General features: G+C 46.2%; 1 protein-coding gene across 1 annotated transcript in view; it reads left to right on the plus strand.

The window, feature by feature from the left end:
• Positions 1 to 27,889, plus strand: part of LOC311618694 (teneurin-3) — a gene marked incomplete at its 3' end in the record, with an annotated part of 452,876 nt that overhangs the window by 131,853 nt on the left and 293,134 nt on the right. The window contains exon 2 of the mRNA XM_084876249.1: positions 11,950 to 12,252. Coding sequence (XP_084732375.1) covers positions 12,021 to 12,252 — 232 coding nt within the window. The 5' untranslated portion in view covers positions 11,950 to 12,020. The remainder of the gene's footprint in view (positions 1 to 11,949; positions 12,253 to 27,889) is intronic.

The following is a 27,889-nucleotide window of genomic DNA, read 5'->3' on the forward strand; positions in this document are numbered from 1 at the left end:
GACACCTGTCGCCATGAGGTATTATCTATATTCCTTTCTTAATTGTCTTTTCCCTAAAGAAGCTTACAAATGTTTCCAATTTATTATTTTTTTAACGTGGCCTTGAACTTTCTTCCTCTCTTACTCCGCAGTTGAGTTTGATGTACCTTTCTACTTGGGCTCCCCCGTGCTGGGGTCTCTGCATATAGAATTATGTGTTTTCTTAGCGCAACCTCGATTCAGTTTGTTACTATGGGTCTGTTGACATCCTGACACAGTCTGTCCAACTTTTGCTGTTATTTCTCTCTCTCAACTTAAAAAAAAATTAAATATATTTTTTATTGTTGATAATATTACAGATCTCTCCCATCCTCCCCCTTTTCCTCTTCCTTCCACCCTCTACCCACCCCCCAGGTCTTCACTACCCTATTGCCTGAGTCCATGGGCTATGCCTATCTATATATATAAAAGCCTAAGTAACTGTTACTACCAGGTGACTGGATGACCAGCCAATAGTTATGACACACACACTGACCACCCGGGGACAGACTCTCAATGCTGGAGCTGCCCCCTGGTGGTCATTGTGCTCCCATAGCCAACCTCTTGTGGCCTGCCAACCTCCCTGGTCCCTCCCCATGGCCAGCCTACCCTGATGGGCCCCAATTGCCAGCCAGGCTGAGGGACTCCACCATGCATGAATTCGTGCACTGGGCATCTAGTCCTATATAATAAACACATAATATGCAAACCAACTGAATGGTGGAATGACTAATGGAGGACCAGTTGCTATGATGCACACTGATCACCAGAGGGCAGACACTCAATGCAGGAGATTCCCCCAGCCTACAGGCCCCAGGTCAGCCAAGGCAGGTGCCAGTGAGAGACCCCCCAATCACCCCACCAGTCGCCCTGAAGAGGGAGGTGACCAGCGGTGGAGGGTGGGGCTGGTGAGTGAGCAGCTCCAGGCTGGCCAAGGCAGGTACCAGTGAGGGCCCCCCAGTTACCCCGCCGGCTGCCCCACAGATTGTCCCTGAATGCTGGCCAGGTCTAGGGAACCTAACAGCACACAGATTTCATGCACCGGGCCTCTAAAAAGAATATAAGTTCTTTGATTTATCTCTTCTCATCCCCCAAACCCCACATCAAGGTTTGTCAGTCTGTTCCATGCCACTATGCATGGAGGGCCTTATTTTGTTGGTCAATTCATTTTGTTCATTCGATTTCACACATAAGTGAGATCATGTTAAATTTTTTTTAATTGATTAAATTCCCTTTTGATTCTGAGGTTTGGAAGTAGAGTTGAGTGGTTAAAAGTACAGCTTTGGATTTAAACTGGAATGTGTGAGAATTCCACCTGGCTGCTTCCGGATGTGTCCTTGGGGCAGTCCGTGAGTTTCATGGGCAAGTGGGGTCTGTGATTCGTACGCGGCAAGGTTGCAGTGAGGACTCAGTGAGGTCACGTATGTGAAGCACCTGGCATATTTTAAGCTCTCAATAAATAATCAAGATTGAAATTAATAATTCATCCAGGAGCTTTTATGTCCACTCTGAGGAGAGGAATCTGCCTGGCACTTAGGGAAATCGTATCAGCTCTTCATTTAGGAAGCGCCTCCCTTGCACACAGCATTCCCCGCTGTCGCCAGGTCATCTCTGAGTCACTCTCATGGTAGAGCAAGCCGGAGTTGTTTGTAAGTCATTGAGAAGGCTTGCTCCTTTTTTCCTCTCATTATGTCTAAAGGGTTGAATGTGGAGGTGATGCTGCACAGATCTTACCGTTTGACACCTTTTCAAAAAAAATAAATGGAAGGGCACTGTGTGAGAGGGTGGGTCCAGCTTCACCATGCTGGTTGTCTGACTTGAAAACTTTGATTAGTGCCTCATATTTCCTCATGTTGAAGGAACAGGACAGTCCCTGGTGCCATTCAGTCAGAGCAACGCATGAAATGACATCAGAGTTGTCTACAGTTGTTGTTTTTTACCTCGTGAGTGTGTGTGTGTGTGTGTGTGTGTTTTAAGATGGGAATTTTAAAAAATATGATTTTATTGATTTCAGAGAGGAAGGGAGAGGGAGAGATACAAACAACACTGATGAGAAAGAATCATTGATTGTCTTCCTCCTGCACGCCCCCTATTGGGGATCTAGCCAATAACCCAAGACCAAGAATTGAACTGTGACTCCTGAGCCACACCAGCTACCTAGTGTATATTGAAGGCCATTTGGAAATGCCAGTATCAGCCACATAACACATACTGTTTGCTTGATTTTTCTTTTCAACTAGGTAGTATTTTTTGCAATATTTTCAAAGGCCTGGCTCATGCTGAAGCACAGGAGAATCAAGTGGATTCAGATAAAAATGCTTAATTAAATATGATGGATATTGGTTGATCCAGGCAAGCAGACAAATTGAGAGCTGCTATTTGCACTTTACAGGTCTGCACGGTGAGGAAGCTGCTTTGGGCTCAGTTGTATTGGATCCTCAAGTATCCTTCCCTTCTATACAAGTCTAGAGAGTATGGTCTTTTCCCTAAGTTACTTATGCCATGGTAGCCATAATCTACATATCAGCACCTATTGCTCTGACATGTGTTATATTACTATTGTCTATACATTTTTATCAGGAGAAGCAATCACTTTTAACTTCAATTATACAAATGAATTGCTTTTTTATTTTAAACTAGAGGCCCGGTGCACAAAACTCATGCACAGGGCTGGGAAGGGGGGGGGACCCACCCTCTCACACAGTGCCCTCACAATCCAGGACTGCTGGCTTCTAACCACTCACCTGCCTACCTGCCAGAACCGCTTCTGCCTGCTAGCCTGATCACCTCCTAACCACTCCCCTGCCAGCCTGATTGACACCTAATTGCTCCCCTGCTGGCCTGATCGCCCCCAACTGCCTTCCCCTGCTGGCCTGATGGCACCCAATTTCCCTCCCCTGCGAGCCTGGTTGCCACCAACTGCCCTCCCCTGCCAGCCTGATATTGCCTCCAACTGCCCTTTCCTGCAGGCCTGGTCACCCCCAACTGCCCTCCCCTACCACCCTGATCACCCCGAATTACCCTCTCCTGCAGGCCTGTTCGCCCTGCCTGCCCTCTCTTGCCCACCTGATTGCCCACAGCTGTCTTCCCCTGCTTGCCGTCTTGTGGTGGACATCTTCTGGTGGCCATCTTTGTGACAGCATGTGGGCAGCCATCTTGTGATGACATGAGGGCTTTGCAAGAGGGTGCGAGGGCCACTCAGGCTTTTATTAGTATAGATAAGAATATATCCCCACCTTCCATTACTGGGTAAATTAGCCTGATTATCCATATATTTTTTTTCTTTTTGATCTTTTCCATTTTTCTTTTCCTTCTACATATAAATAATTTTGAGAGAATTTTAAATGATTTGATCAGATTTAAGCCACTTTTCTTATAGCCTAAGGCACTGTTCTATATATTTTCCAATTAAGATTTTCCAGCATTCACTTATTCAGTAGCTATTTTAGTATGTCCTCCTATTTGTTTCATTAGCTACATTTGCCTATTTGCTATCCAGGATAACGAATAGAGAAGAATTTCAAGTTTTGAAACAATAGCTGTCTATTATTTATTAAAGACATGCATATATTGGCTCACATGAAAACATTCACAATATGTTAAATAAAAATGGGTTACAAGATCATCTATTTTAAATATATATATATGACACATACATTTACACACATATGCACAGAAAAAGTCTGAACAATGTTGAATGCAATAATTTTAGGTATTTTCGGGCAATTATTTGTATTTTCTAGTTTTCACAAAGAATAAATATTAATGCTTAATACATGTTTCAAATGAAAGGAAAGCAAGAATTGGCAGTGTGCGTTACACTGTGTTTAGGGACAGCCTCCTGTTCTCGCTGTCTCAGTAGTTGGCCCCTCGCCTATCTCACCCAGGCCTCCAGCCAGCCACCTGGTAGTCCTCACCTCTCCTTTTTCTCTCTCCTTCCCGCCTATCAGAGCATTGCTGCCCCACCCCACCCCCCACCCCCATGTCTATCCACTTCTCTAAATCTCCTTGTCCAAGATATCCTTCTTTTGCCTGGACATCTGCAAAAACCTGCCTACAAGTGTTCCTGCTTCCACTGCAGACCCCCTCCTCACTGCCCTCCACCCTTCAGCCAGAGAGTGATTTATTTCCCAACTGTGAACGCGATTGATCATGCCAGTGCCCCTCTTAAAACTATCCGTTGGTCGCCCACTACTGGCAGAACGTGAATGAAATGCTAGCCTGCCCTGTGAAGCTTGTCCCCGCCGGCCTCGCCTTCTCACTCACTCTGCCCCAGCACTGTGGGCCTCGGGCCCTCAAGGTTAGGTTTTCCTTTAACGTGTCTGTGTCTTGGTAGGTAAGCATGTTTCTTGGAAGCAGCATATAAGTTTGTTATTCAGTCTGAACATCTCTGCATTTAACCATTTACATTTAAGGTGACCATCAGCCTGGTTAGTCATCAAGCTACTTGTATTTGATTTGCCCCATCGGTTCTTTGTTCCTCCTTTCCTGCCTTCCTGGGATGAGTTGACTGTTTTGATGCTTCGCTCCTTTGTTAGGATCCCATTGTTTCTTTTGTTGCCGGCTTATTCGCTCTAACTTTTTGCTTTTATTTCCATGATGGCTTTAGGGTTTGAAGGAGACACCTTTAGCATAACATAATCTACCTTTAGATGTATTATGCCCCTTCACAGGTTGTGTACAAACCTTTTGGTAGTGTACTTCTGTTTCTCCCCTCCCTTTCTTTATGCTGCTGTTGCAATACATTTTAGTCACACATACATTACAAAATCCACCATAATTATTATACATGATTTTCTGTAAACGGTCATCTGTCTTTTTAAAGAGATGTAGATAGTAAGAAAAAGATCTGATAAATGTATGCAGGTAGCTGCTATCTCCAGGACAGTTCGTTCCTTTGTGTAGATCCATTTTTCTATCTGATGTTGTTTTCCTTCTGAGTAGAGGACTTTCATTATAGCTCTTATAATGAGAGTCAATTCAATGTGTCTGTAAAGACAATTATTTCACCTTCATTTTTGAGAGATAGTTTCATTGGGTATAGATATGTAGGGTGACAGTTTTTTTCTGTACTGTAAAGGTGTTTCTCTACTGCCGTCTTCTATTATTTCCCTTGAGAAACTCTGTATATGATGTGCCTTTTCCTTGTGTCTACTTTCTCGACCTTTCAGGGACAGGCTTTGAAAATTTTACTCAGAATAAAATATCTTGAGGTAATTTACTTTTTTTTATTTATTTATTTATTTTTTTTGGTGCTTGGGGTTTGTTGACCTTCTGGATCTGTGGGTTTGTAGTGTTTATCCAATGTAAGAGTTTTTCATTATTATTTTTTTAAACACTTTTATCGTCACAGCGCTCTGATTTCTCTTTCAGGGTCTCCAGTTACATCTTGGGCTCCTGAAGTAGTACCACTTCTCATTTATTTATTTATTCTCTTTCTCCGTGCTTCGTTTTGTGTAGTTTCTGTGGCTATACCTTTAATTTATTAACCTTTTCTTCTGCAGTTTCTATTCTGCCTTTCACCCCACCCATTGCATTTTTTTTTTTTTACCTTGGACCTGGTAGTTTTATCTCTAGAAATTTGATTCGGGTCTTCTTTTTTATATCTTCCAAGTCTCCATTCAGTGTTTGAACATATAGAGTGATTTTGAAATAACAGTTTTCATTTTCCTGTCTATTAATGCTAATACCCATGTCAGTTCTGAGTCAGGTCCTCCTGATTGATTTTCTCCTCATTGTTTTCCTGTGTCTTGGCACGCCGCTAATATCTGATTGGGTGGCTGATGGGAGTGCTGGATATGTTTGTATTCCTGCTATATGATTGGGCTTCCCATGGGGCAGCTAAGCTACTTTGAACAGTTTGCCCCTTTCTGGTCTTGCATTTAAGGTGTTTAGGTGGAACCAGAACTATGGTTTGTCTGGTGCTTTTTATTCTGCACAGCCGAGGTCAGACCTTTCTGCGTGCATTGCCTAATTAACACATTAGGAGATGTTTCCAGCCTGGCTGGTGGGAATGTACTGCACAGTGCTCATGGCCTTGGGTGGGCTCTGCCTACTGCTCTCTGTACTTCAGGGGCCCTTCGGGGGGCAGTTCTGCCCCCAGAGCACAGCTGGCAATGGCTGAAGATATGTCTTATTGGTGTGACTAGGGGTGCTGCTGGAATCTAGTGGGTAGAGGCCAGGACTGCTGCTAAACATCCTACTATAGAATAACCCCCGGCAAAAGGAGATTTTTCATTTTCAACTAAAATGTCAGTGATGCTGAGGTTGGGAAGCTCCATGCTAATTCTTCCCAATCCTTCTTTCTGAGGTTGGAAAACTTCATGTTAATTCTTTCCAATCCTTCTTTCTCTGGCCTCTGGCAAGTTCCTCACACACAGGTTCTGGTCCATGCTGGATGAATCCCCAAGAAGGACCCTATGCAGACCCCAGCATTCCTTTTCCATGGAGCTCCCCTTTTGCAGCACTTGGCCCTGCAGATTCTTATCACCTGGCCTGCCAGATGTTCAGCTCTGTCTCTGGCTTAGGGAGTCTGCTGGCCCCCCTGCCTTTCTCCCCGCTGGGCTGTGGCCTGGAAATGCCCTCGGGGCAGTGAGTGTGGGTAGCAGAGGGCTCTCTTGTTTGTTTCCCATTTCTCAAGGTTTGCTGTCCTTCGTGACTTCATGGAAGTGACTTGAAAACTGTGTTTCATGTATTTTGGTGTGGTTGCTGTTTAGACAGGAGGGTAAATCTAGTCTCTTCTACGCCATTTTGTCTGGAAGCAGACATTGACTTCTTATTTATTACTAGAGGCCTGGTGCATGACATTCATGCACTGGGGGGGAAGTGAGTCCCTCAGCCCAGCCTGCGCCCTCTTGTCATCTGGGACCCCTCGAGGGATGTCCCACTGTGGGAGTGGGCCTAAGCCAGCAGTCGGACATCCCCCTTAGGGTCCTTAGTACTGTCATGGAGGCAGGAGAGGCTCTTGCCACCCCCGTGCTCACCAGCTGTGAGGTGAGCCTGGCTTCTGGCTGAGCAGTGCTCCTCCTGTGGGAGCACACTGACCACCAAGGGGAAGCACCTGCATTGAGTGTCTGCCCCCTGGTGGTCAGTGCACATCATAGTGACTGGTCATTCTGCCATAAGCTTTTTTTATATAGGAGGCTTGTCATCAAATGATCTCTTTATTTCCTGTCATGTTTAAATCTCATCAACCACTATTTACTATTTTTATTTTTCTCTTTTCCTGCATCTTCTCAGCAAACATCACCTCAGACTTGTTACTCGTATTAGACCCTTCTTTCCCTATCTTTCTTCCCACAGTTTTGCTTGTGTTTTAATTTTGTGCCTCGAATGCAATGGCTAAATTCACTTGCATTCTTCTGTTTGAAAATATAAGCTCTAATGTGACTTATGCTTGAGGTTAGCGCTGCAAAAATAAACCGCCACAATATGATTTTATGTTGGTGTTTAATTATTTCAATTCTTTGATGTGCAACGTGGCCTCGGGAACCAAGGTTTCCTCTAAAATGAACAATTGTAATTGATTTCCTCTTTTGTTCAACCTCGTTATTCCAGAAAGGAAACACTTTGAAATTCTTGTGGTGTATAAAGCTGTATTTACTGTTTGGTTAATGTAATTGGTGATAAATCATAAATACTAACATATTAGGGAAAACTATGGATTGTGAATAACAAGAGGCAAATTTTCTCAGTATTGTGTATAAAGAACGTAATTCAGATCTTGAATCTAAAATGTGTTTGGGTGAGTTAGTGTTTCTCTGAAGTCTGCTTATTCTTTTGGGAGAGCTTTTCAAACTATTCTGAAGGACAGTGTATGCAGAAATTATTCCAGGAAACAATCAGAAATGTGCAATTCTTACAGAAAATAAATAACAATGGAAGCATTAGTCACATCGACCAAAAGATTGCTTAATCCTTTGGGTTCCGATGTGTGCTTTTATTCCAGTTGCTAGATAGACACATAAGCTCCTGGAATTTTAGAAGAACAGGTGATTTTACGAATGTCTATTATAGGCCTGATAGATTGTAATCATTGGTATCAAGGGTTCTAATTACATAGAAAGTTTAATCCAAGTCAGATTACTTCCTAAAGTATGATTTCATTTTTTTTCTTGGGAATTAGGAACATGTTATGAAACAATGTAATCACACTAAGTTCTCTAGCCAAGTTTCAAAGCATGTTTTAATAATATCTCTGAAATAGAGGATATGGTTCCCCTACATCTAAGTCAGGGATACCTGCCCACTCACTCAGGGGACAGGATACATTGCAAGAGATTGAAAAAAAAGCAAATAACCATGTAATGGCATTTGCTTTAAGACCAGCTGCGTTTTCTAAAGGAGTGTTATGGTTTTTAACGGGGTTGTTTTTCAAGGAGCTAATGACAATGAACCAAATCAGATTGTATTGTCACATACTTGTGGCAGCCAATTCCATCAAAAGTGTTTGGTCAACTTTGTCCCTAATCGCTGCTTTCCTTATTTTTCACAAGCCCCGCCCACCAAAGCAGGAAAGTTAAATGCTTTATGCTAAGTAGTGAAGTGACCCTCTTCTTGGCGGAGACCATGCAGTCGCCATCAAAGCTCTCCGGTAACTTAGCGCTACATCTTTGGACCATCAGGTCTCCAGCCTTGAGTGCAGGAGGTCGCAGAGGACTGCCTCGGAAGTCACATTGAACTTGGTGACTTGCTTCAGGGGGAAATCTGTGGCTGCAAATGTTTACAGTCCAATCAGACTCCTTGAAGAGATTGACCGAGGTACACAAATGGAGGGCCAGGTGCAAAGGGCTTTCCATTTGAAATCTCTCTGAGATCAAAATGGCTTTGTCGCTGGAGGTTTCTTTGAATACTGCATCTTGACTTATCATGGCACTTGAGAATTGCTTCCCGAATAAAGAGGACTCAGATACAGTATCTGGTGCTAGAATGTTCCGTAAAGCTCACGTTCGTAAAAACACCTAACATCATCTTTTCGTCCCTAATTTTTAACATGCAATTGGTATTGATTTGTAAACATTCATAACATTACCGCAAGGACACATCTTTACTAAGTGATGATGTATGTTCATATCACTCTGTTAAGGAACTTATTGATTATCTCATTTGCAAGATTGTACAACGGTATCCTGAACTATATAGAAAAGAGAGTGCTCTTAACATTCATGAATCCAAAGGGACAAATAAAGACAGAACGGAAGAATGCATGGTCTGCCTCTGTAAATGTTTTCTGTAAAGAGCCAGAGGGCAACCTTCGCGTTGGCCTGTGAACCAAAAGGTCCCGGGTTTGATTCCGGTCAAGGGCACATACCTTGGTTGCAGGCTCCTCCGTGGCCCGGGCCCTGGTTGGGATGCGTGCAGGAGGCAACCAACCTGTGTGTTTCTCTCACATGGATGTTTCTCTCTGTCTCTCCCTCTCTCTTCCACTATCTCTAAAAATCAATGGAAAACTATCCTCAGGTGAGAATCCACAACAGCAACAAAGCCAGAGAGTACATAGTTTAGACTTTGCAGGCCTTCAGGTGTCTGTCTTTGCTTCCTCGGCTGCAGTAACAAATTACCTCAAACGTGGTGGCTTCGAGAACAGGCGTGTGTTCTCTCTGCTCTGACAGCAGAAGCATGACATCCAGGAGGCGGCAGGGCCATGCTCGCTCTGGAGTTCTCGGGGAGCAGCTCCTTCAGCCTGACTCCCAGCGTCTGATGTTCCCTGCAGCCCTTGCATGCCTCGGCTTGTGTAGTAGCTGCATCGCTCCCATCTCCGCCGTGGGCCTCACGCGGCCTACTTTCCTGGTTGCCGTATGTCCCCATACCATACCTCCCTCTCCTGTCTCTCACAATGATGCCGGTCACTGGATGTAGGACCCACCCCATCCAGCATGACCTCAGCTGAACCTGATTATAACTTCCAAGACCGTATTTCCAGATAAAGTCACATGCATGGGTACTAGGGATTAAGATGTCCACATGTCTTTTGGGAGACACGATTCCATTGACTGCAGTCTCCGTTACAACCACCCAATTCTGCCTTCATGGCACGGGCACAGCCAAGGACAGCCCATAAGGAAACACACGTGCTGAGTTCCGGTAAAACTTATTTACGGAAACAGCTGATTGGATGGATTTGGCCGGCAGACTACAAAGTACCAGTCAGTGCCTGATGATCTAACTAAAGGAAGCAAAACTGCAGTAGAAACACACACACACAAATACACCCTAAAACACATTTCCCTTGCTTCAATCAGTCTGTTTTAAAGTATAAAAATGCATCCATCAGTGTATCTATAGACACACTTGCTTTAAAATAGATGGCAACTTGGGGCAAAAAAAAAAAAAAAAAGTGGAACTTCTATAATGATCTCAAATCCCAAAGCTCTGTTTCTACAAATGCTTGGATTATAATTTTTTTTCTGGTCAATTAAGAGCTTTTGGGTGATCGTTTAGTGTTGAGGGTCGACATGGGCTTCCCGCCAATGAGATGCAGGCTGCTTTGGAGACAAGGTTTCCTTGAACTCAGTCGTATTTGCTCACACCGTTAGAAAGAAGGCGCCTGCGAACCCCACTGAACGTTCACGCCACGAGGGCAGGCACACGGTTCCAGCCAGCGGCGGGTCCCCAGGGCAGAGAAGAGACTGCACTAGCCATTCAATAAGTACTTGTTTAAAGTGACCTGCGCGCTGGCATAAAAAGAGTGAATCTGTGTATGGTTGTCTTAATCTGAACGTATAAAAATAGTCTCCGTCACCATACCTTAACATTATTGATAGTCTTAAACTGAAAGGAAAGCCAGACCAAGAGAAATCCAATTTCTATTAAGAGCTATTAGGAGAATTTGTAAAGAGCATAATGGGGGTAATAAATCAGAAGGAGTTCGCAGATAATATTCGTTTTTTAAAATCAGATTTATGCAATCGAAGGAAAAGGTGGGAAGTCAAGATCCATTTCAACAAGCGAGCTAAGGGGTTAGCAACCGCTCCGCTGGCCCTGCTCAGCCACAACAGAGCAGCGAGGAAGGACCCTGCGAGGTGGTGGGCACTGGCAGCTCGGGGAGGGAAGGGGTAACGTTGCTTAGAAAGAATCAAGACTCGTGACCACGGAGACAGACGCTGAGACTCCAGGGAGAAGCGTCTGTAGGACTCCACGCTGGAAGCACATTAAAGAGCCGTGTGAACCTGGCCGGTGTGGCTCAGTGATTGAGCTTTGACCTATGAACCAGGAGGTCAGGGTTCAATTCCTAGTCAGGGTGTATGTCTGAATTGTGGGCTTGATCCCCAGTGTGGGGCTTGCAGGAGGCAGCCGATCCATGATTCTCTTTCATTATTGATGTTTCTATCTCTCTCCCTGAAATCAATTAAAAAAATTTTTTTTTTTAAGAAAAAGGAAGGGAATGTACTTACAAATGAAGAAAATGCTACAAGGAAAAATGTTTCCATTGTGGGAAATGCAACAAACACACTGAGGCCAGTTGTAAGCTGGCTTCGGCAGCCCATAGATGCTGCATTCAGTTGTTTGTTGTTTGTTTTTGTTTTTTGTATTCATGTGAAAGTTCAGGTTAGGAGCTTAAACAAGCACACATAACCCACTACCAGAAAACATGCCTCAGTTCCTAGTAATGCAGGATAACTTTCACTGATTCCACCAAAGTTCACTTCTTGTGGAAAGTGAATTGTTTAAGTATTTTTAAATTTATTTGTGAGAGGGGCGGGGGGGATGGAACTAGAGAAACATCCAGGCAAGAGAACCATCCCTAGGCTGCTCCTGCTCGCCCCCTTTTGGGCATCCAGCTCCTAACAGGGCATGGTTGCCCTGAGCTGGATGGAACCTGCGGCCTGTAGGTGCAGGGAGGGTGCTCAGGCCACTGAGCGCAGAGCCAGGGCGGGGCGAGCCGGTGTGCGGATGCATGGCCGCTGACCTCCCGCCCCCTCTCCTCCTCAGAGAGCCGAGGAGAGCCGCGCCCTGAGCAGCCCGCCGCCCCAGCACCCATGTGCGCCCGGAGGGAATGAAGCATGGATGTGAAGGAGCGCAGGCCCTACTGCTCCCTGACCAAGGGCAGGCGCGAGAAGGAGCGGCGGCACACCAACTCCTCGGCCGACAACGAGGAGTGCCGGGTGCCCACGCAGAAGTCCTACAGCTCCAGCGAGACCCTCAAGGCCTTCGACCACGACTCCTCCCGGCTGCTCTACGGGACCCGCGTGAAGGACCTGGTGCACCGGGAAGCCGATGAGTTCAGCAGACAAGGTAGGTGCCCGCGGGCCGGCCAGGCCCGCTGGGGCGGGGAGGTGGGGAGGGGGGCTCGCTGGGCACCGGAGGCCACACCTGTCCCCGCTCCCCGAGGCATGGCTATGTTCTTAGGTCGCATCCTGTCCTCTGGCTCAGATTTTGAGACAGTGTTTTCCGATGATCACATGATATTCCGTATTGGAGGTAGAAAACTACCTGCACGCACAGGACCCCAGATACAGGTAGCCACGCCACATTTATATATATATATTTTAGAGAAGAAGGGAGAGGGAGAGAGAGATAGAAACATCAATGATGAGAGAATCATGGATCGACTGCCTCCTGCACGCCCTCTACTGGGGAATCAGGCCTGCAACCCAGGCACGTGCCCTGATGGGAAATCCGACCGTGACCTCCTGGTTCACAGGTCCATGCTCCACCCTGAGCCACGCTGGCCAGGCAGCCCCTCCACAGTGTGCGTGTGAGAGGCCTGGGGCTCGGGATGGGCCAGGTGTTTGCGCGTGAACTTGAAGCCAGGCCTTCAGGCTGTCTTGCAGCCTGGAGAGGGCGCTCAGGAGCGTGGCTTACGGGGTTAGCACTGGGGCTCGGGAGCAGGTGTTGCTGGGGAGAAGCTGGCCTTGCCCTCGGGAGAAAGGAGGAAGTGTCCTCCGGGCCATCTCCCGGCCCATCCCGCCCCCTCTTGGCATCGTGTTTGCACAAGAGCGGGTTGCAGGGGCCCCGCTGTCTCCCGAAGGCCACCTGGGACACTAAGGCTGCACTTGACCATCCCCTTTCCCGGGGCATAACCCACTCTGGTGTGCTCAGCCGCGTGTATTCGCTGAGCGTGTTTGTGCTCGGTCCACCGCCTGCCAGTCCCGCCAGCAACTTCTGCGGCTCCCTTCCCAGCCCAGAACCCACGATTTCCACGCTCAGAGACGGTGGCTTATTTTAAATGAGGCAACACAGGGCTCCATTCTGTTTCTCCTCATACAGCCGTGAACTGTGGGCAAGGTTGCTGCTAATAAAAATAAAATCCTCTCCTGCTCGCACTGCACAGCCAGTTTACATAGAGCTTGGCATCCCTTAGCTAATCTAATCAGGAAGCGAAGAAAAATAAAACTTCCATGATAAATGGTATGTTCACCCTTTTCCAATCGCCGGACAGTCACGGTGACTAACAGGCAATCCATCACCCAGAAGTTTGAAAATTCCCCGTGCCTTGTGGGCAGGGCCTTCCTAACTAGCCTGAAATACCGTTCACTCGCCCAGACCCGTTTACATCAAAGCAGACTCAAGTGAGTTGCCAAAGAGTGGGTTCTTTTTATCCCCTAAAGCATGCCTCAGTGCCGGCCCCAGAGTGTGTGCCTTATTCCTGATGAACAGCTGAAGAGTTTTCATCCAGTGTTTGAGGGAAGATACAGAACATGCATTAGAGATACGTGATCTTGTGGAGTGGAGTCTAATTCATTGTATGATGTGTTATAATTCTAAGCCCCATTTTCTTTTCTTCTGTGTTATCAACACAGCTGATAGAGACCATCCAGGTACATTCTTCACCGATTTAAAAAGTAGTCGGCAGTGGTAGAAATGCGTGCGCTCTGAGCCAGGGTAAATTCCTGCTTTTTGTGACAAAAGCAGCTGGTTAGTGTCCTCCTCCCGGGACACACCGCCTGTGGAGGACGGTTAAAAGGAAAAGGGCTCACTAGGCAGGCGCTGGAGGCACATCTCCACTCCCTGCGAGCACACCCGTGGCCCAGTGAGGGCGCTTAGGGGTGAGGAACAGTGAACTGACATGTTCACCCCCCGCCCCACCCCCGGGCAGCGCCAGCCCAGGCAGAGCCTGCTGTGGACGGCATGGCCGAACCATCTGTGGAGACCCTGGAGCCTAGTTCTTAGGGGACCCGGGAGCACCATGGCTCGGCTCCCCGGCCTTGGACGGGAGAAGGAAAAGGGGCAGGAAAGCCAGTGAGCCAGCCCCGGGGGCGGTGGGGCTGCCTGGCCCGGCAGGAGCAGCTGGATGGTGCCATGATGAGAGGCTCCAGAGCAGAGGGCACAGGCGAAGCCACAGGTCCCTACACATGCGTGTTCACAAGTCAGAGTATCAGACACAGACAGGGCCCGCCTGCGTGGCTCAGTGGTTGAGCATCGACCTGGGAATTAGGAGGTCATGGTTCAGTTCCTGGTCAAGGGCACATGCCCAGGTTGTGGGCTCCATCCCTAATATGGGGCGTGCAGGAGGCAGCAGACCCGTGATTCTCTCTCATCATTGATGTTTCTATCTCTCTCTCCCTCTCCCTTCCTCTCTGAAATCAATAAATATGTATTTTACTTAAAAAATGAAAAGAAAACATTAAAAACACACACACACACACACAGACACACACACATACACACACACACACACACACACACACACACACACGGACTGTGCTGCTGGGTATAGCTCCCGTGCCCTGACCCCTCAGTGGGCATCCGGATACACAGGCCTGGGCACTGCCATCCTCCCTCGCGGCCACCTCTGGGGAAGGCCCTGTGGGTAGAGTCTTCCTGTCACAGACTGAGACGTTGGGGTGTGGGAAGCCCAGGGCGGTGCCATGGCCGAGCTGGGACTGGAACCCAGGCCGCCTGTCCCTAGCGCTCGAGTTTCTAACTTCGGTCCCCTCACCAAGGCCAGAAACGGGCCATTCCACATCCTAAGTGCCTGTTGGTTTATCAGAGTCAATGTCAGCCCACTTTGGGGTTTTCTTTTAGTTTTTAAGTCTTTATTGTTCAGACTATTACATATGTCCCCTTTTTCCCCCCGTTGACCCCTCCTGGCCTGCCCCTGCCCTCCACCCCCTTCGGCCTTCACCACCCTGTGCCTGTGCCCATGGGTGATGCATATCCGCATACCAGTTCTGTGGTTGCTCTCTCCCACCTACCCTCCTCCCCCGCCCTCCCTCTGAGGTTCCACCTCCGTGTTCTGGCTGGAGGGAGGTGAGGGCTGAGGCCCGTGTAGGAAAGAGAGCTGCTATGGTCTTGGGATGGGTCCCTGGGGCTGAGGGAGGACGAGGCATGGCCACACCTTGACCTGCCCGGCTCTGCTCCGGTTTGTGGCAGGAGCCGTGGAAGGACAGTCGGCTCTCGGGTACGTTTTTCTCGCGCCAGCATCACGGAAAACCCTCCTAGACTCCCGCCTTCTTTGAACCTGACAGAGGTCAGCGTCTCCTCCCTGACAGAAATGCTGTGGGATTAATTACTTAATTGACAGAATGTGCTTCCTGCCACTGCTGCCGCCATCAGACACCCAATAAAAATGAGAGATCAAAAATGTTAATAGTGGCCGAAGACCTCCGAAACAGTTCCAAAGAGCCTGGCTGACTGAGCCTGTCCGCGGAGCGTTAGGCCCAAGCCCACGTGCCCTGGGCCTGAGGCAAGAAGAGGCTGGTGGGCTGAGGAAGGGAGTAGTGAATGCGAGGATACAGATTCCGATCCAGAAATGCAGTGCTTTACGTTCTTTTTTTAAAAACATATTTTTTTATTGATTTTTTACAGAGAGGAAGAGAGAGGAATAGAGTTAGAAACATCGATGAGAGAGAATCATCGATCAGCTGCCTCCTGCACACCCCTTACTTGGGATGTGCCTACAACCAAGGTACATGCCCTTGACTGGAATTGAACCCAGGACCTTTCAGTCCGCAGGCCAACGCTCTATCCACTGAGCCAAACCGGTTTCGGCAGTGTTTTATATTCTTATTCACCAAGTTTACGCTCTATTATCAAACTTGATTTTAATCATTTTTATGGCTTTCCCCACCAGCAGATGACTATTGTTAGGTCCAGGTTATCTTTGTTATTTTAAGATTTTTTTAAAAATATTTTTTATTGATTTCGGAGAGGGAGGGAGAGGGAGATAGGAACATCCATGATGACAGAATCATTGATTGGCTGCCTCCTGCATGCTTCCTACTGGGGATCAAGCCTGCAACCCCAGCATGTCTCTTTGATCGGAATCGAACCCAGGACCCTTTAGTCCGCAGGCCAACATGCTATCCACTGAGCCAAACTGGCTTGGAACCAGGTTGTCTTCAGATCCTGGGAAGCCGGGATGATTTCATTTGCACAGGATGTGTGATTGGACTGGATCTCGGATATCTTCCTCTTTAAATGCCCTCATGTGATGCATTGGGCCACGGGAACAGGAGCTCTCTGTGGATGTGACAGGGTGAGGGCGACAATGGCTTGGTTTGCATTCTTGGATACTATTTTCTTTTCTCCTCCTTGAAGAGAATTTATCCTGTCAGCTCTGAGACACATTTCTTTGGAAACAGCTGTATAAGATCGTCCCACACTTTCAGAGCAATGATAAAATAAAAGATCTCTCTCTCTCTCTCTCTCTCTCTCTCTCTCTCTCTCTCTCTCTCTCTCTCCACAATCGCACTGCCTATAGGAAGTGTTTTTGACCAAACTCAAATGTTTGTCCACTCCAAGCAGGAATGTTGGCCATGAGGGTGACCTTTGAAAGAGGGGGTGTCTAGAATGAGAACACGTGACCCATAGAACTGTGAGGCCGAGCAGAACACCTCTGCACGGTCTTAACCCAACACGTTCACCAGTTAGAATGCGGTGTTGGGGTTATGAATTCCAGAATCTCACACTGATAAGTTCAGCACATGTTCTTTCATCAATAGCACGGCCAAGGGGAGGAGGGTTGCATTTAAAACACAAGTAGCATTATGTCTGCATTTACACACAGCTGAGACCAAGAGAGAAAACCTATCAGCAGGGCCAGGAGGGCGAGGGAAAGGCAGGTGGGCAGGGGCAGGCTCACCACAAGCTTCCCTCCCCCTTCCCCCTCTTGTCTGTCTCCTGCTGCTCATCATTGGCCCCCGGCTGCCCCAGCTCTTACAAACCTGCCCCTGCTTCTCAGCTCATCACGTGGCTGGTCCAAAGCCAAGGTCAAGTGTAGGCCCCTCCCTGATTTCTCAATGTGGCGCCTCCCGGGTGGGCTGCATCCTGGCTCTGGTCAGTCACTCCTACGAGTGCTTCAGGTGCCAGACCTTCCCTGGCCAAGGGCAGCCCTCTCCTGCCGATGAAAGGGCAGTGGAGGACCAGGCTGCCTTTGCCTGCAAATACCCAGCACCGGCATGATGGTGGCTGGAAGGGAACACCACCCTCCCCCACCCCCCTACCCCCAGCCAGCGCCTCCCTCCTGTGAGCTGAGCCGGGATCAGGGGTGTGAGGAGACCTAGAACTCAGAGGGGCCTGAAGGACAAAGCCGAAGCAGGTGCTTTCCCCAGGTGAGAGCCCGGATGGGGAGGAGACCTAGGGTGGAGGTCAGAAGGAACGCCATGGCTCTGTGGGCCTGAGGAGCTGGTTTCCTTGTTCTCTCAGGAGCCGGGAAAAACTAAGCAGACACAGTTTCTCCACTCAGAGCTGTGGCCGTCCAACAAGGGAACTGGGGAGTAGAAAGGTGTGTCCGTAGGGTCTCACGGGACTTCCTACGGGGTCAGAAGGCACCCAGGGGAGCCGCACCTGCTTCATGGCACCCAGCACACAGGAGGGGCGGGTGGGGGTAGGATACAAACAAACACCAGGAAGCACCCAAGGAAAATGAGCAATGGAGATGAGAGAGGAAATGAGAACCAAAATTAAAAAAAAAAAAAAAAATTATATAAGAGAATGGGGAGGAAAAGCAACAGCAAAATCAACAATAACAGCTAAATGCTAGGGAGAAAGCTGTAATTTATAAACCAAAAGGGTGTAATAGATTAATTGAATTAGTTGAAGGTGAGAGGGTGGTCAATCCTGAAATTCAAATCAATAGTTTGGAAGATGGAGGAGAAGAAAGAACTTAAAACAGAGAATAAATATCTATTGATAGGTAAAATTAAGAAGGAAACACACACACACACACACACACACACACACACACACACCCCTAAGCTCATCCTTGAGAAATTATTTAACTTCCTGGGTAAAGTTATTTTTCAAGAATCCAGAGAGAAAAGCAAACGTTACTTTCCTTGTTAGTTACAAAAGAAACACAAGTAAGATGGTTGAATTTCTCCTCTGCAAACAACGGAAGCTAGAAGGCCATGGGATCACACCTACCACTCAGATCTCACAGGCAGAGAAGGTATCCTTCGTCTCCCGGAGTAAATGCAAGATATCTCAGAACAGGCGAAGATTCAGAGACTGTGTCACCAACGTCTGCCATCTAAGGCAGTGGTCGGCAAACTCATTCTTCAACAGAGCCAAATATCAACAGTACCACGATGGAAATTTCTTTGGAGAGCCACATTTTTTTAACTTAAACTTCTAACGCCACTTCTTCCAGATAGACTCGCCCAGGCCGTGGTATTTTGTGGAAGAGCCACACTCAAGGGGCCAAAGAGCCACATGTGGCTCGAGAGCCGCGGTTTTCCGACCACGGATCTAAGGAAGCCCTGAAGAAGCCATCCCCCTGGAATCAGACACTCTGCTCTGGAAAACGAGGGGAAACAGTCATTTACAAACCGAAACTATATAGGGGGTGGGAAAAGTGGGCTTCCAGTTGTTCCCATGGAAAATAATGCAATATGCCGAAACCGGTTTGGCTCAGTGGATAGAGCATCAGCCTGCGGACTGAAGGGTCCCGGGTTCGATTCCGGTCAAGGGCATGTATCTTGGTTGCGGGCACATCCCCGGTAGGGGGTGTGTAAGAGGCAGCTGGTCGATGTTTCTCTCTCATCGACGTTTCTAGCTCTCTATCTCTCTCCCTTCCTCTCTATAAGAAAAATCAATAAAATATATTAAAAAAAGAAAGAAAATAATGCAATAACTAATCATTCATAACACAAGAATAACCTGTTTCGAGTGCTCACCACTCTAAGCCTAACTTTGCCCCACCCTATACTCTGTTGAATCCCAGTGATGACAGAGCCACCAGAAATGTGTAGGAAGCACTAGAAGAGAAACATGAGAACAGGCCACAACTGAAACTCCTCCTGCCTCTCAGCAAGATCCAGCAGTGGGAGGGGAGAGGGAGGGGAGAGGGAGGGAAGGTGTTCCAGAGTCAAAGCTGAAAAGGGAGTGGGGGGGAGGGGGGGGAGTTATGGAATGAAGCCCAAGTATAGGGAAATAATTGCTATCTCGCACTAATGTAATAATGAAAAACATGGATTTGAATGTAAATGTCAGGAAAAGGCAGGTAATCATTAGTGGAATTTTTTCAAAAGCACAATAGACCTAGCTAATTAGCAGGGGGAAAGGGGAATGAATAGCAATCCCATCAATTTAGCAAAAACAGCTCCAAGGAACAAGAAAACCTGTACGATCATGAGTTGCCGTGAAACAAGATGGAAGGAGTCAAATGTAGATGTATGTGAAATGGCCATGCGCTGGATTTTGACCAAAACTGTTCGGTCTGCTTATAAAAGTTATGGGTGTTCATAAGAAACAGACACAATGGTAAGAAACAGTGGCGGAGAATGAGATGGTTTTGGTTTCAGGTACACAGTTCTGTAACACATCTCCTGAGTATTGCATTGTGTGTTCAACCCCCAAAGTCAATCCTCCTCCATCTCCTTCACCCCCCCTTCCCCTCTCCTGCCTGCTCCCACCCCTTTCCCTCTGCTCACCTCCATGCTGAGCTCTGTGTCTATGACTATTGCAGTTTTTTGTTGGTTTGTTTCTTAATCTCTTCACCTTTTTTACCCAGCCCCCAACCACCCTCCCCTCCGACAGCAGTCAAGTCTGTTCTCCGCATCTCTGAGTCTGTTTCTGGTTTGTTTGTTAGTTTATTTTGTTCATTAGGTTCCACAGATAAGTGAAATCAGATGGTGTTTGTCTTCTCTGCTTGGCTGGTTTCAGCCATCATAATGCCCTCCAGGTCCATCCATGCTGTCACAAAATCTTATTAACCAATGGCACACCCAATAAATTCAATGAAAAGTTTTTTTTAATGAAAAAAAAAAAGAAAAGAACAATGAGATGGATAAAGATATAGTAAGTAAATACAAACAAAATGAAAACAGGAATAGCCATTTAGATGTGAGGAAAAGTAGGATTTACAATTAAAAACACAAAACAGGATGAAGAGGAACAGTGAGTAAGGAATAAAAGACAGAAGGATGAACACTCTTAAATTGCATACATTAAACAATAGAGTAGCTAACGTAGTAAAGCAAAAACTGGTTTTTTTTAGTTGTTGTTAAAATACATTTGTTGTGGGATAGTTTGGTCTGCTTCTTTCAAAATTGGGTAAATCTCAAAAATAAGAGCAATTATACACTATTAATAAAAATTCAGCAAAGATATAAATACAGAAATTGTTAACAGTCAGAAGTGACGCTATTTCTCACATATCTATGAGAAATCTACAGAAAGCAATGTGCATTTAGCCACAAAAAAGAAACATTAAAATATCAGAGAAGTAGACACTGTATAAATTGAAATATTTATCCATATTAATTTAGTAAAGTTAGAAACAGATAACAAATAAACCCCCTCCCCCTGGATTATGACACCCTTAGACCCTGCTAAGCAATTAAATAAAAACCTTATTCCAAAATGTATAAGGAGTCATTGAAAGCAACAATCAGAGGCAAAATACCTTGTCAAATAACATATTAAAAGACTGAAGACCAACAAAAAGAATTCACCATACATTTAAAGACATGAGTAAAATATCAGAAAAATAAACCAAAGGAAACAGAAAGAGGTAGATATTCAAGATAAAACTAAAACTAAAAGCAAACATAAAAGCTGCCTCTTTTCAAATGCTAAGGGAACGGAAAGCCCCTCATGATTCCTGTTCAAGAACAAGGAGAAGAAAGTCAGGAGACGCCAGAGACATTGCAGCAACCACAAGAGGCTGTTCTTACAAGTTTTAAAGCTCTGGAGGAACTTATCTGTTTTTCTAAGCAAAATGTAATTAACCCAAAATTATCTCAAAACATGGCCACATCTTGTCAAAATCAGTCACCTCAGAAGATTAAAAAGGCCATGAAAGGGGGCACGGTGGAAGGGGAAAAGGTAGAGTCCCAGGTTCCTAGGAGAATTTTACTTAATCTCCAAAGCACAACCAAGTGCAATGTGCAAAAAGCTACTCAACACAGCACACACCAAGAAAAACGGGGAGCACTAAAGTGCGCATCAGGAAGTTGACATGCCCTTAATCATAAAACTGGATTAAAACGGGACATAAAAGAAGCTGCCTCGGCCAAAACCTCTTCTCCACAGATGTGTAAAATCCTAGAGAAATACTTGCACATAAGAATCTAGCAATATGTTATAGAAACAATAGGCTAGACCAAATGAATAACCAAGTTGACCCTAACCCTTGATGATAAAGCAAGTTTTTTTTTTTTCCAACGTTAGGAAATACGCCAAACTAATCTCTAATAATAAAAGCGTAATATGCTAATTAGACCAGATATCCTTCCAGAAGACCTCCTGAACGCTGCGAGGGAAGCCCAGGTCCCGGTGCCTGCTGGCGGCCAGGGGGAAGGAAGGCCTACTTTTGCACGAATTTTGTGCCCTGGGCCTCTGGTTAGATTGACAAATCAAAGTAGAAAAATGTGATCTTATCAATAGGTGATGAAAAGGTATGGGATAGAAATTAGAGGCCATAAAACTTATTGAGATGAAACTCAGTAAGTAGCATGAGAAGAAAAAACAAATACATTAATCACATGTACGCTGGCCAATTAAAAACATTAAACAGCTTTGTCCATGGTGAGACCCAAGGAGCATTCGGTTATAATCGGGATCCTAGGAAAGGCTCATCTCCTCTCACAATTAGTATCCAAAATGGCTTTAGACATTTTAGCAATTGTAGTAAGAAAAGATAAATAATATGTATTATTTGGGGAAAGTTAATTTAGTGCTTTTGTTAAATATAGGAGTCATTGTATATATACAAAAACCATGTGTCTCTAGCAATAAAAGTTGAAGCAAATTATTCCTTGAATGAACACATGATATATATATATGCACATCATGGTCACTGTGGCATAGCAGTTAATGATCTGTGTTGAGTCCTAGATCTGCCACTCATTAGCTGAGTGGCAAGTGACATATTCTTGGCCAGGCAACATGTGTGGACGAATTACTTCATTGCTCTGGGCTTCAGTTTTCTCCTCTGTGGAAACTGCTTTACTTTTCAATCTGCAGTTTGTTGACAATAAAATGAGTTATTATATGTCAGCTACTTAGAATAATACCTGATGCATGCCCCCCACTATTTTTAAGTAATTATTAAGCACTAATTGGTTAACTTGTAAGTCAACACATTATCTACAGAATGGTAACAAACACTATAAAATTCTTTGGAACAAATTTTATACGACTGGTGTGGGACCTAATACGAAGGGAGCTATAAAATATTACTGAAAGTTGTAAAAATAAAAGATCTGAATAAATATATAAAGATAGTGTTTTTAGATTGATTAAAAATATCAATTCTCAAAAAAACACACACACAAAAAAAAAACAAGTGCATAGAAGTTAGGCTAATTCTTAATTGAAGAATGTGATCTTAAAATTCATGTGGAGGAATAAATGTCTGAAAATAGCCAAAAATATATTTAAAAGATAAATAGTAAAGATCAAATGGCATATATATATATATATATATATATATATATATATATGCTATGAACTCAGTATAACCACATCTATATGATATTGGCATAAATAACAACAAATTGATCAATGGAATAAACTAAAATTTCAGAAGTAGATCCCAGTACATAGGGAAATTTGGTATAAAACAAAAAAAAATGGTTTTTCTATTCAGTAGGACTTGATAAATGGTGCTGGCACAACTGGCCATCCATCTGGAAGAATATGAAGCTGGACCCAGCTATCTCAGCATATTCAGAACTAAATTAAGATGGGTTAAAGTCAAACGTGAGAACTACAGCAGTGGGAACTCTAGAAGCTGGCTTGAGAGGTGGAATAACATAGGAAGGACTCTACCCAGGCGCCCAGAGGCTCCGGAAACAGTGGCTTCAATACCTCACAGCATCGCTTCCTCGTCAAACGGAAGCCCAGAGGCTGCTGTCAAGGACCAGGCTCCTCCGGGGGTGTTGGCGCCGCCGTCCTTAGCCTGGGGGCTTGTCCGGGGGCGCAGGTGTGTGCTGCGGGCCTGTATTCCTGGGTGAGATGGAGACGGGCAGAGGTGAGAAGGCGTCGGGCAGCAGGCTGTGTCTCCTCGCTCCCCTGCGCCTGCCTCCGACATCTCTTTTCAGAGCCATTCCACTTGGCTACGCCGAGCTGCAGGAGAAGAGGGAGCATTGCTGTGTTTGCTCCCCAGCTTCCATAGGAGAGGCAGGCCCGGGAGAAGTGGCGGGAGTCTACTCAGCCTGCCCTGGGGACTCTGTGCAGACCCGAGAATGGGGGGAGCCATCCCAATAGAAACAGGCAATCCGGAAGAAAAGGCCTCAAAGGCTTTTGTAATTTAAAATCTTTTATATGTGCATAGAAATGCCATAAGCAAAATTAGGTACGTATTGGGAATGTGTTTACAGTCCATGTATCATCTGTCATACACACACACACACACACACACACACACACATATATATACCGTGTTTCCCTGAAAATAAGACATCCTCCGAAAATAAGACCTAGTGCATGGAAAGATAAGACATCCCAGAAAATAAGAGCTAGCGCAACTTTGGGAGAAAAAATTAATATAAGACACTGTCTTATTTTCGGGGAAACAGGATACACACACACACACACACACACACACACACACACACACACACTAGAGACCCAGTACACAAAATTTGTGCAGGGGGGGGTGTGTGTCCCTCAGCCCAGCCTGCACCCTTTCAATCTGGGACCCCTCGAGGGATATCCAACGGGCAGTTGGACATCCCTCTCACAATTCAGGATTCCTGGCTCCCAACTGTGCGCCTACCTGCCTGGCTGCCTGATTGCCCCTAACCACTCCCCTGCCAGCCTGACTGATGCTTAACTTCTCCCCTACCAGCCTGATTGCCCCTAACTACCCTCCACTGCAGGCCTGGTTACTCCTAACTGCCCTTCCCTGTAGGCCCAGTTGCCTCCAACTTCCCTCCTCTGCCAGCCTGGTCACCTCTAACTGCCCTCCCCTGCAGGCTTGATCGCCCCCAACTGCCCTCCCTTGCAGGCCTGGTCTCTCCCAACAACCCTCCCCAGTTGGCCATCTTGTGTCCACATGGTAGCAGCCATCTTTGACCACATGGGGACAGCCATCTTGTGTGTTGGAGTGACAGTCAATTTGCATATTAGCCTTTTATTAGATAGGAGATATATATATATACACACACATATATATCCTATCTAATAAAAGGCTAATATGCAAAGTGTCCCTTATACCAGGAGTTGGACCAAGGGACAGGCCAGCCAGCCACCCTCCCTGCTTGGGAAGCAGGAAAGTAATGGCAGCGGCTGCTGTGGTGAGAGGGTTTCCTGGCTGGGACAGCGTTTCTCAGTGACAGCCTCAGGGGGTGGAGTCCCGCCCCAGTGCTGTCGGTCGGGTCCTAGGAGACAGGTCACGTCACAGATGTGCCTGCTCCATCCTGGCTTCCTCCATGTCATTTTCATGGGAAAATACATACCCATCCGTGTCAACAGCTAACAGGATGCATTCCTAAAGCAAGGACCTGCTTCGAGGTTGTGAAGTTTTGGCTTAGCAAGAATCTTTAAAAAGAGCAACACTTATGTATCAACTGCTTTACTCAAAACTTTACCCAAAATTGCTTTAAAAGTATGTAGAATAAACACAGTAAAATCTAATTGTAGAAATATGGGAAGAAAAAAAGGAGGGAGGGAGGGAGGGAAAGCAAAATATTGACAGGTTGCCTCTGGAGAGTGGGGCTATGAGGGAAACCTGTGGATTTGAAATCACTAAAGGTCAAAGGCCAACAATAACTCCCCCTGGCGCCCGCAGGCCGGGTCTGCACGCGGTGAGTGGGAGGAAGCCGCTCGGCAGACGCAGGTGCAGTGTCCCGCTGTCTTGCACGTGGCTTCCAACTCGGGGTGAGCTCCACTGTGGGAGCGAAGGCGGGAGCTGGCAAAGGTTCTGAATTAGTTCAGGGAAGAAATGTAAACCAAGAGTCCCGGCACTAACGGCAAGTTCACTCAGCCTTCCCCCCGCGGCTTCTCCCCTCCGTTTCCTCCTCCCCGGACCACGGATGCTGCTCTAGGTTCTCAGCTTTGCTGGGTCCCATGGCGGCCCTCCTCTGCCTCTGTCTGCGCAGACGGACCTGACGGAAGGTCTGTGAGGCCCTCTAAGTCCATGTTGGCTCAGTTGAATCCAACTGAGACCCAAATTCACTTAAAACATTCCTTAGCCCAAAGCCGGTGAGTTCCAGGGTCAAAGCCCATCATGTCCGATTACTTTGCCTCATTTCTACAAAACTGTTTGAAAACCAAATCAAACACGTAAATGTGTTCTTGAGTGTGTTTGCAACCATGGAGTAAGCATGGGTAGTTGAATCAGTCATAAAAAGGACTCAAGGTGAGAGGAAAAAAATGATAAATTGGACTTAATCAAAATTAAAACTTCTACTCATCAGAAGCTATCCTTAAGAAAATAAAAAGGCAAGATGCAATCTGAAAGTTGTTCATATACATACATGTATTACAAAGGACTTGTATCCAGAATATATACAGAGCTCCCATAAATCAATGACCAAAAGTGCAGTTTTCAGATGGGCAAAAGTCTTATGACAGAAACTATATAGAATGACAAAAATGTTCAATGAGCACATGAAAAAGATGCTCCATAGTATTAGCCATCAGGGAACTGAAAAATGAAAACACCAGAAGACACTGCCACTCACCATGAGAATGGCTGAAATTACAAGATCCAGAGCACCAAATGTTGGTGAGGACGTGGAATAGCCGAACTCTCCTACACATTGCTGATGGGAGTGTAAAATTAAAAAAAGGGGGGGGGGCACAATTTCCTTAGAAACTGGCAATTTCTTATATAAAGTCAAAAATAACATCTCCCTCCAACCTCTCGAGCCAGCAATTTGTGTCCCAAGTATTTCCCCATAACACATGAAAGCTTATCTTCACAGCATCTATATTCATAACCAGCCCAAACTGGAATCTGCAAGTGAAGGATTAAAAAATCATAGGGTATTCATGCAGTAGACTACAACTTGGCCGTACAAAAGAAGGATGAGTTGATTGATACCCCCACAGCCCGGGAGAATCTCAACAATATCCCAGTAAGCACGAGGATCCAGAGTGCATGCTGTCTGACTCCGTTTACACAAAGTTCCAGAACAGAGAAAAAGGAATCTGTAGTCACAGGGCCCCGGGTGCCTGTGGCACTGACTGTGGGGGACGGGAGAATTTGGGGGGAGGGGGGCTGATAGATGTGCCCCATTTTGTTTGGGCTCCTGGTTGGTACATTGGGTAACATGCACTGAAGTGTGTGTGTCAGATTTGTGGGTTTCCATGCAGAGAAAATTCAGCTGAGCAGCAATCCCTTCAAGGACCAAAGCTGATAAGCACGTGAAACGGGTGCGGTTACCCCTGGAATGTGTGGGGTCTGTGTCCTCCCTGTCCTCCAGCTTCACCAGCGGGGAGGCTTCATTCGGTGCTGGGGCTCACTCTGTCCCCGCTGAGCCTCGGTCCCCCAGACGCGGTCACTGCTGCCATTGTGTGTCACCTTTTCATGGATAAAGACATGTCTCCCCTGATGGCAGTAGCATCCACAGCCCACTCAGGGTCCTGCCGAGGGAGAATGAGGGGCTGTTGGCATCCACGTGGGACTGTGCCTTTCAGATATTCCCATCAATTTTCTAAATAGAAAAAAAAAAAAGAAAGCGCCCATTGTTAGTTCTTAAATATAGAGTATTCTCTTTGACAGCTTTATTGCTAGAATATCACTAAAATGCTAAATAATCTTAAAATCTTTCTCCACGCTACCTGTTCCAGACAGGCCAGCGGAATTAAATCCCTGTTTGTTGAATGTAAACCATGGAAGGAGTGTATAGCATTTTAGAATGCCGCCAGTGGCCTCGGACAGATGTGAAAATAATATGAACAAAGGCTTTAAGGACACTAATTCTGTGCTTTCGGTACCATTTTATTCCACTTTGGAAGTGAGATGGAGAAACATTCTTTTTCTCCTCCTCTTCCTATGCCTGCATTATTTATTTGCGTGTTTTGCATTATGAAAACAGATGACACATTCGGGCGTGTTGGAAACCGCGGAAGAGGGAAGATTTGAGAGCCAAGAGCAAAATGCTTTTAATTTTAAAGACGGCGATTGAGTTTAGTCTTGGATGCCATTACGGTGAATAATGGGAACCGGTCCTAGACTTCAAAAGCAGTAGGACCAGATGGTCTTCCCATTCGCTCCTAATGCTCCTCTGGGTTTCCAGTCCAGCCCCGAATGCTTCACTGCCCCGAGTTCCTCCTCACCTCTGTCATCCTGCAAACACGAGAGGCATCTGCACCCCTTTCCGAGTTTTCCGAAACCCTCCCTCCTGGCTTTCCTGGTGCAAACGGGGTGGTAAAAAGAAAGACCGAAACTGCAGCATCCATCAGCTCCGCTGGGCTAATGGCTGCGGCGCCCAAGTTTATGGCTTTTAAACATTAACTCCTTACGATGGTTCCTGAGCCGATCACAGTGATGGATCCGACTCGGTCGCTATAAACGTCAGCGGCGGATTAA

Source organism: Pipistrellus hanaki (assembly GCF_964339955.1).
Source record: "Pipistrellus hanaki genome assembly, chromosome: 3".
Taxonomy (NCBI): Eukaryota; Metazoa; Chordata; class Mammalia; order Chiroptera; family Vespertilionidae; genus Pipistrellus; species Pipistrellus hanaki.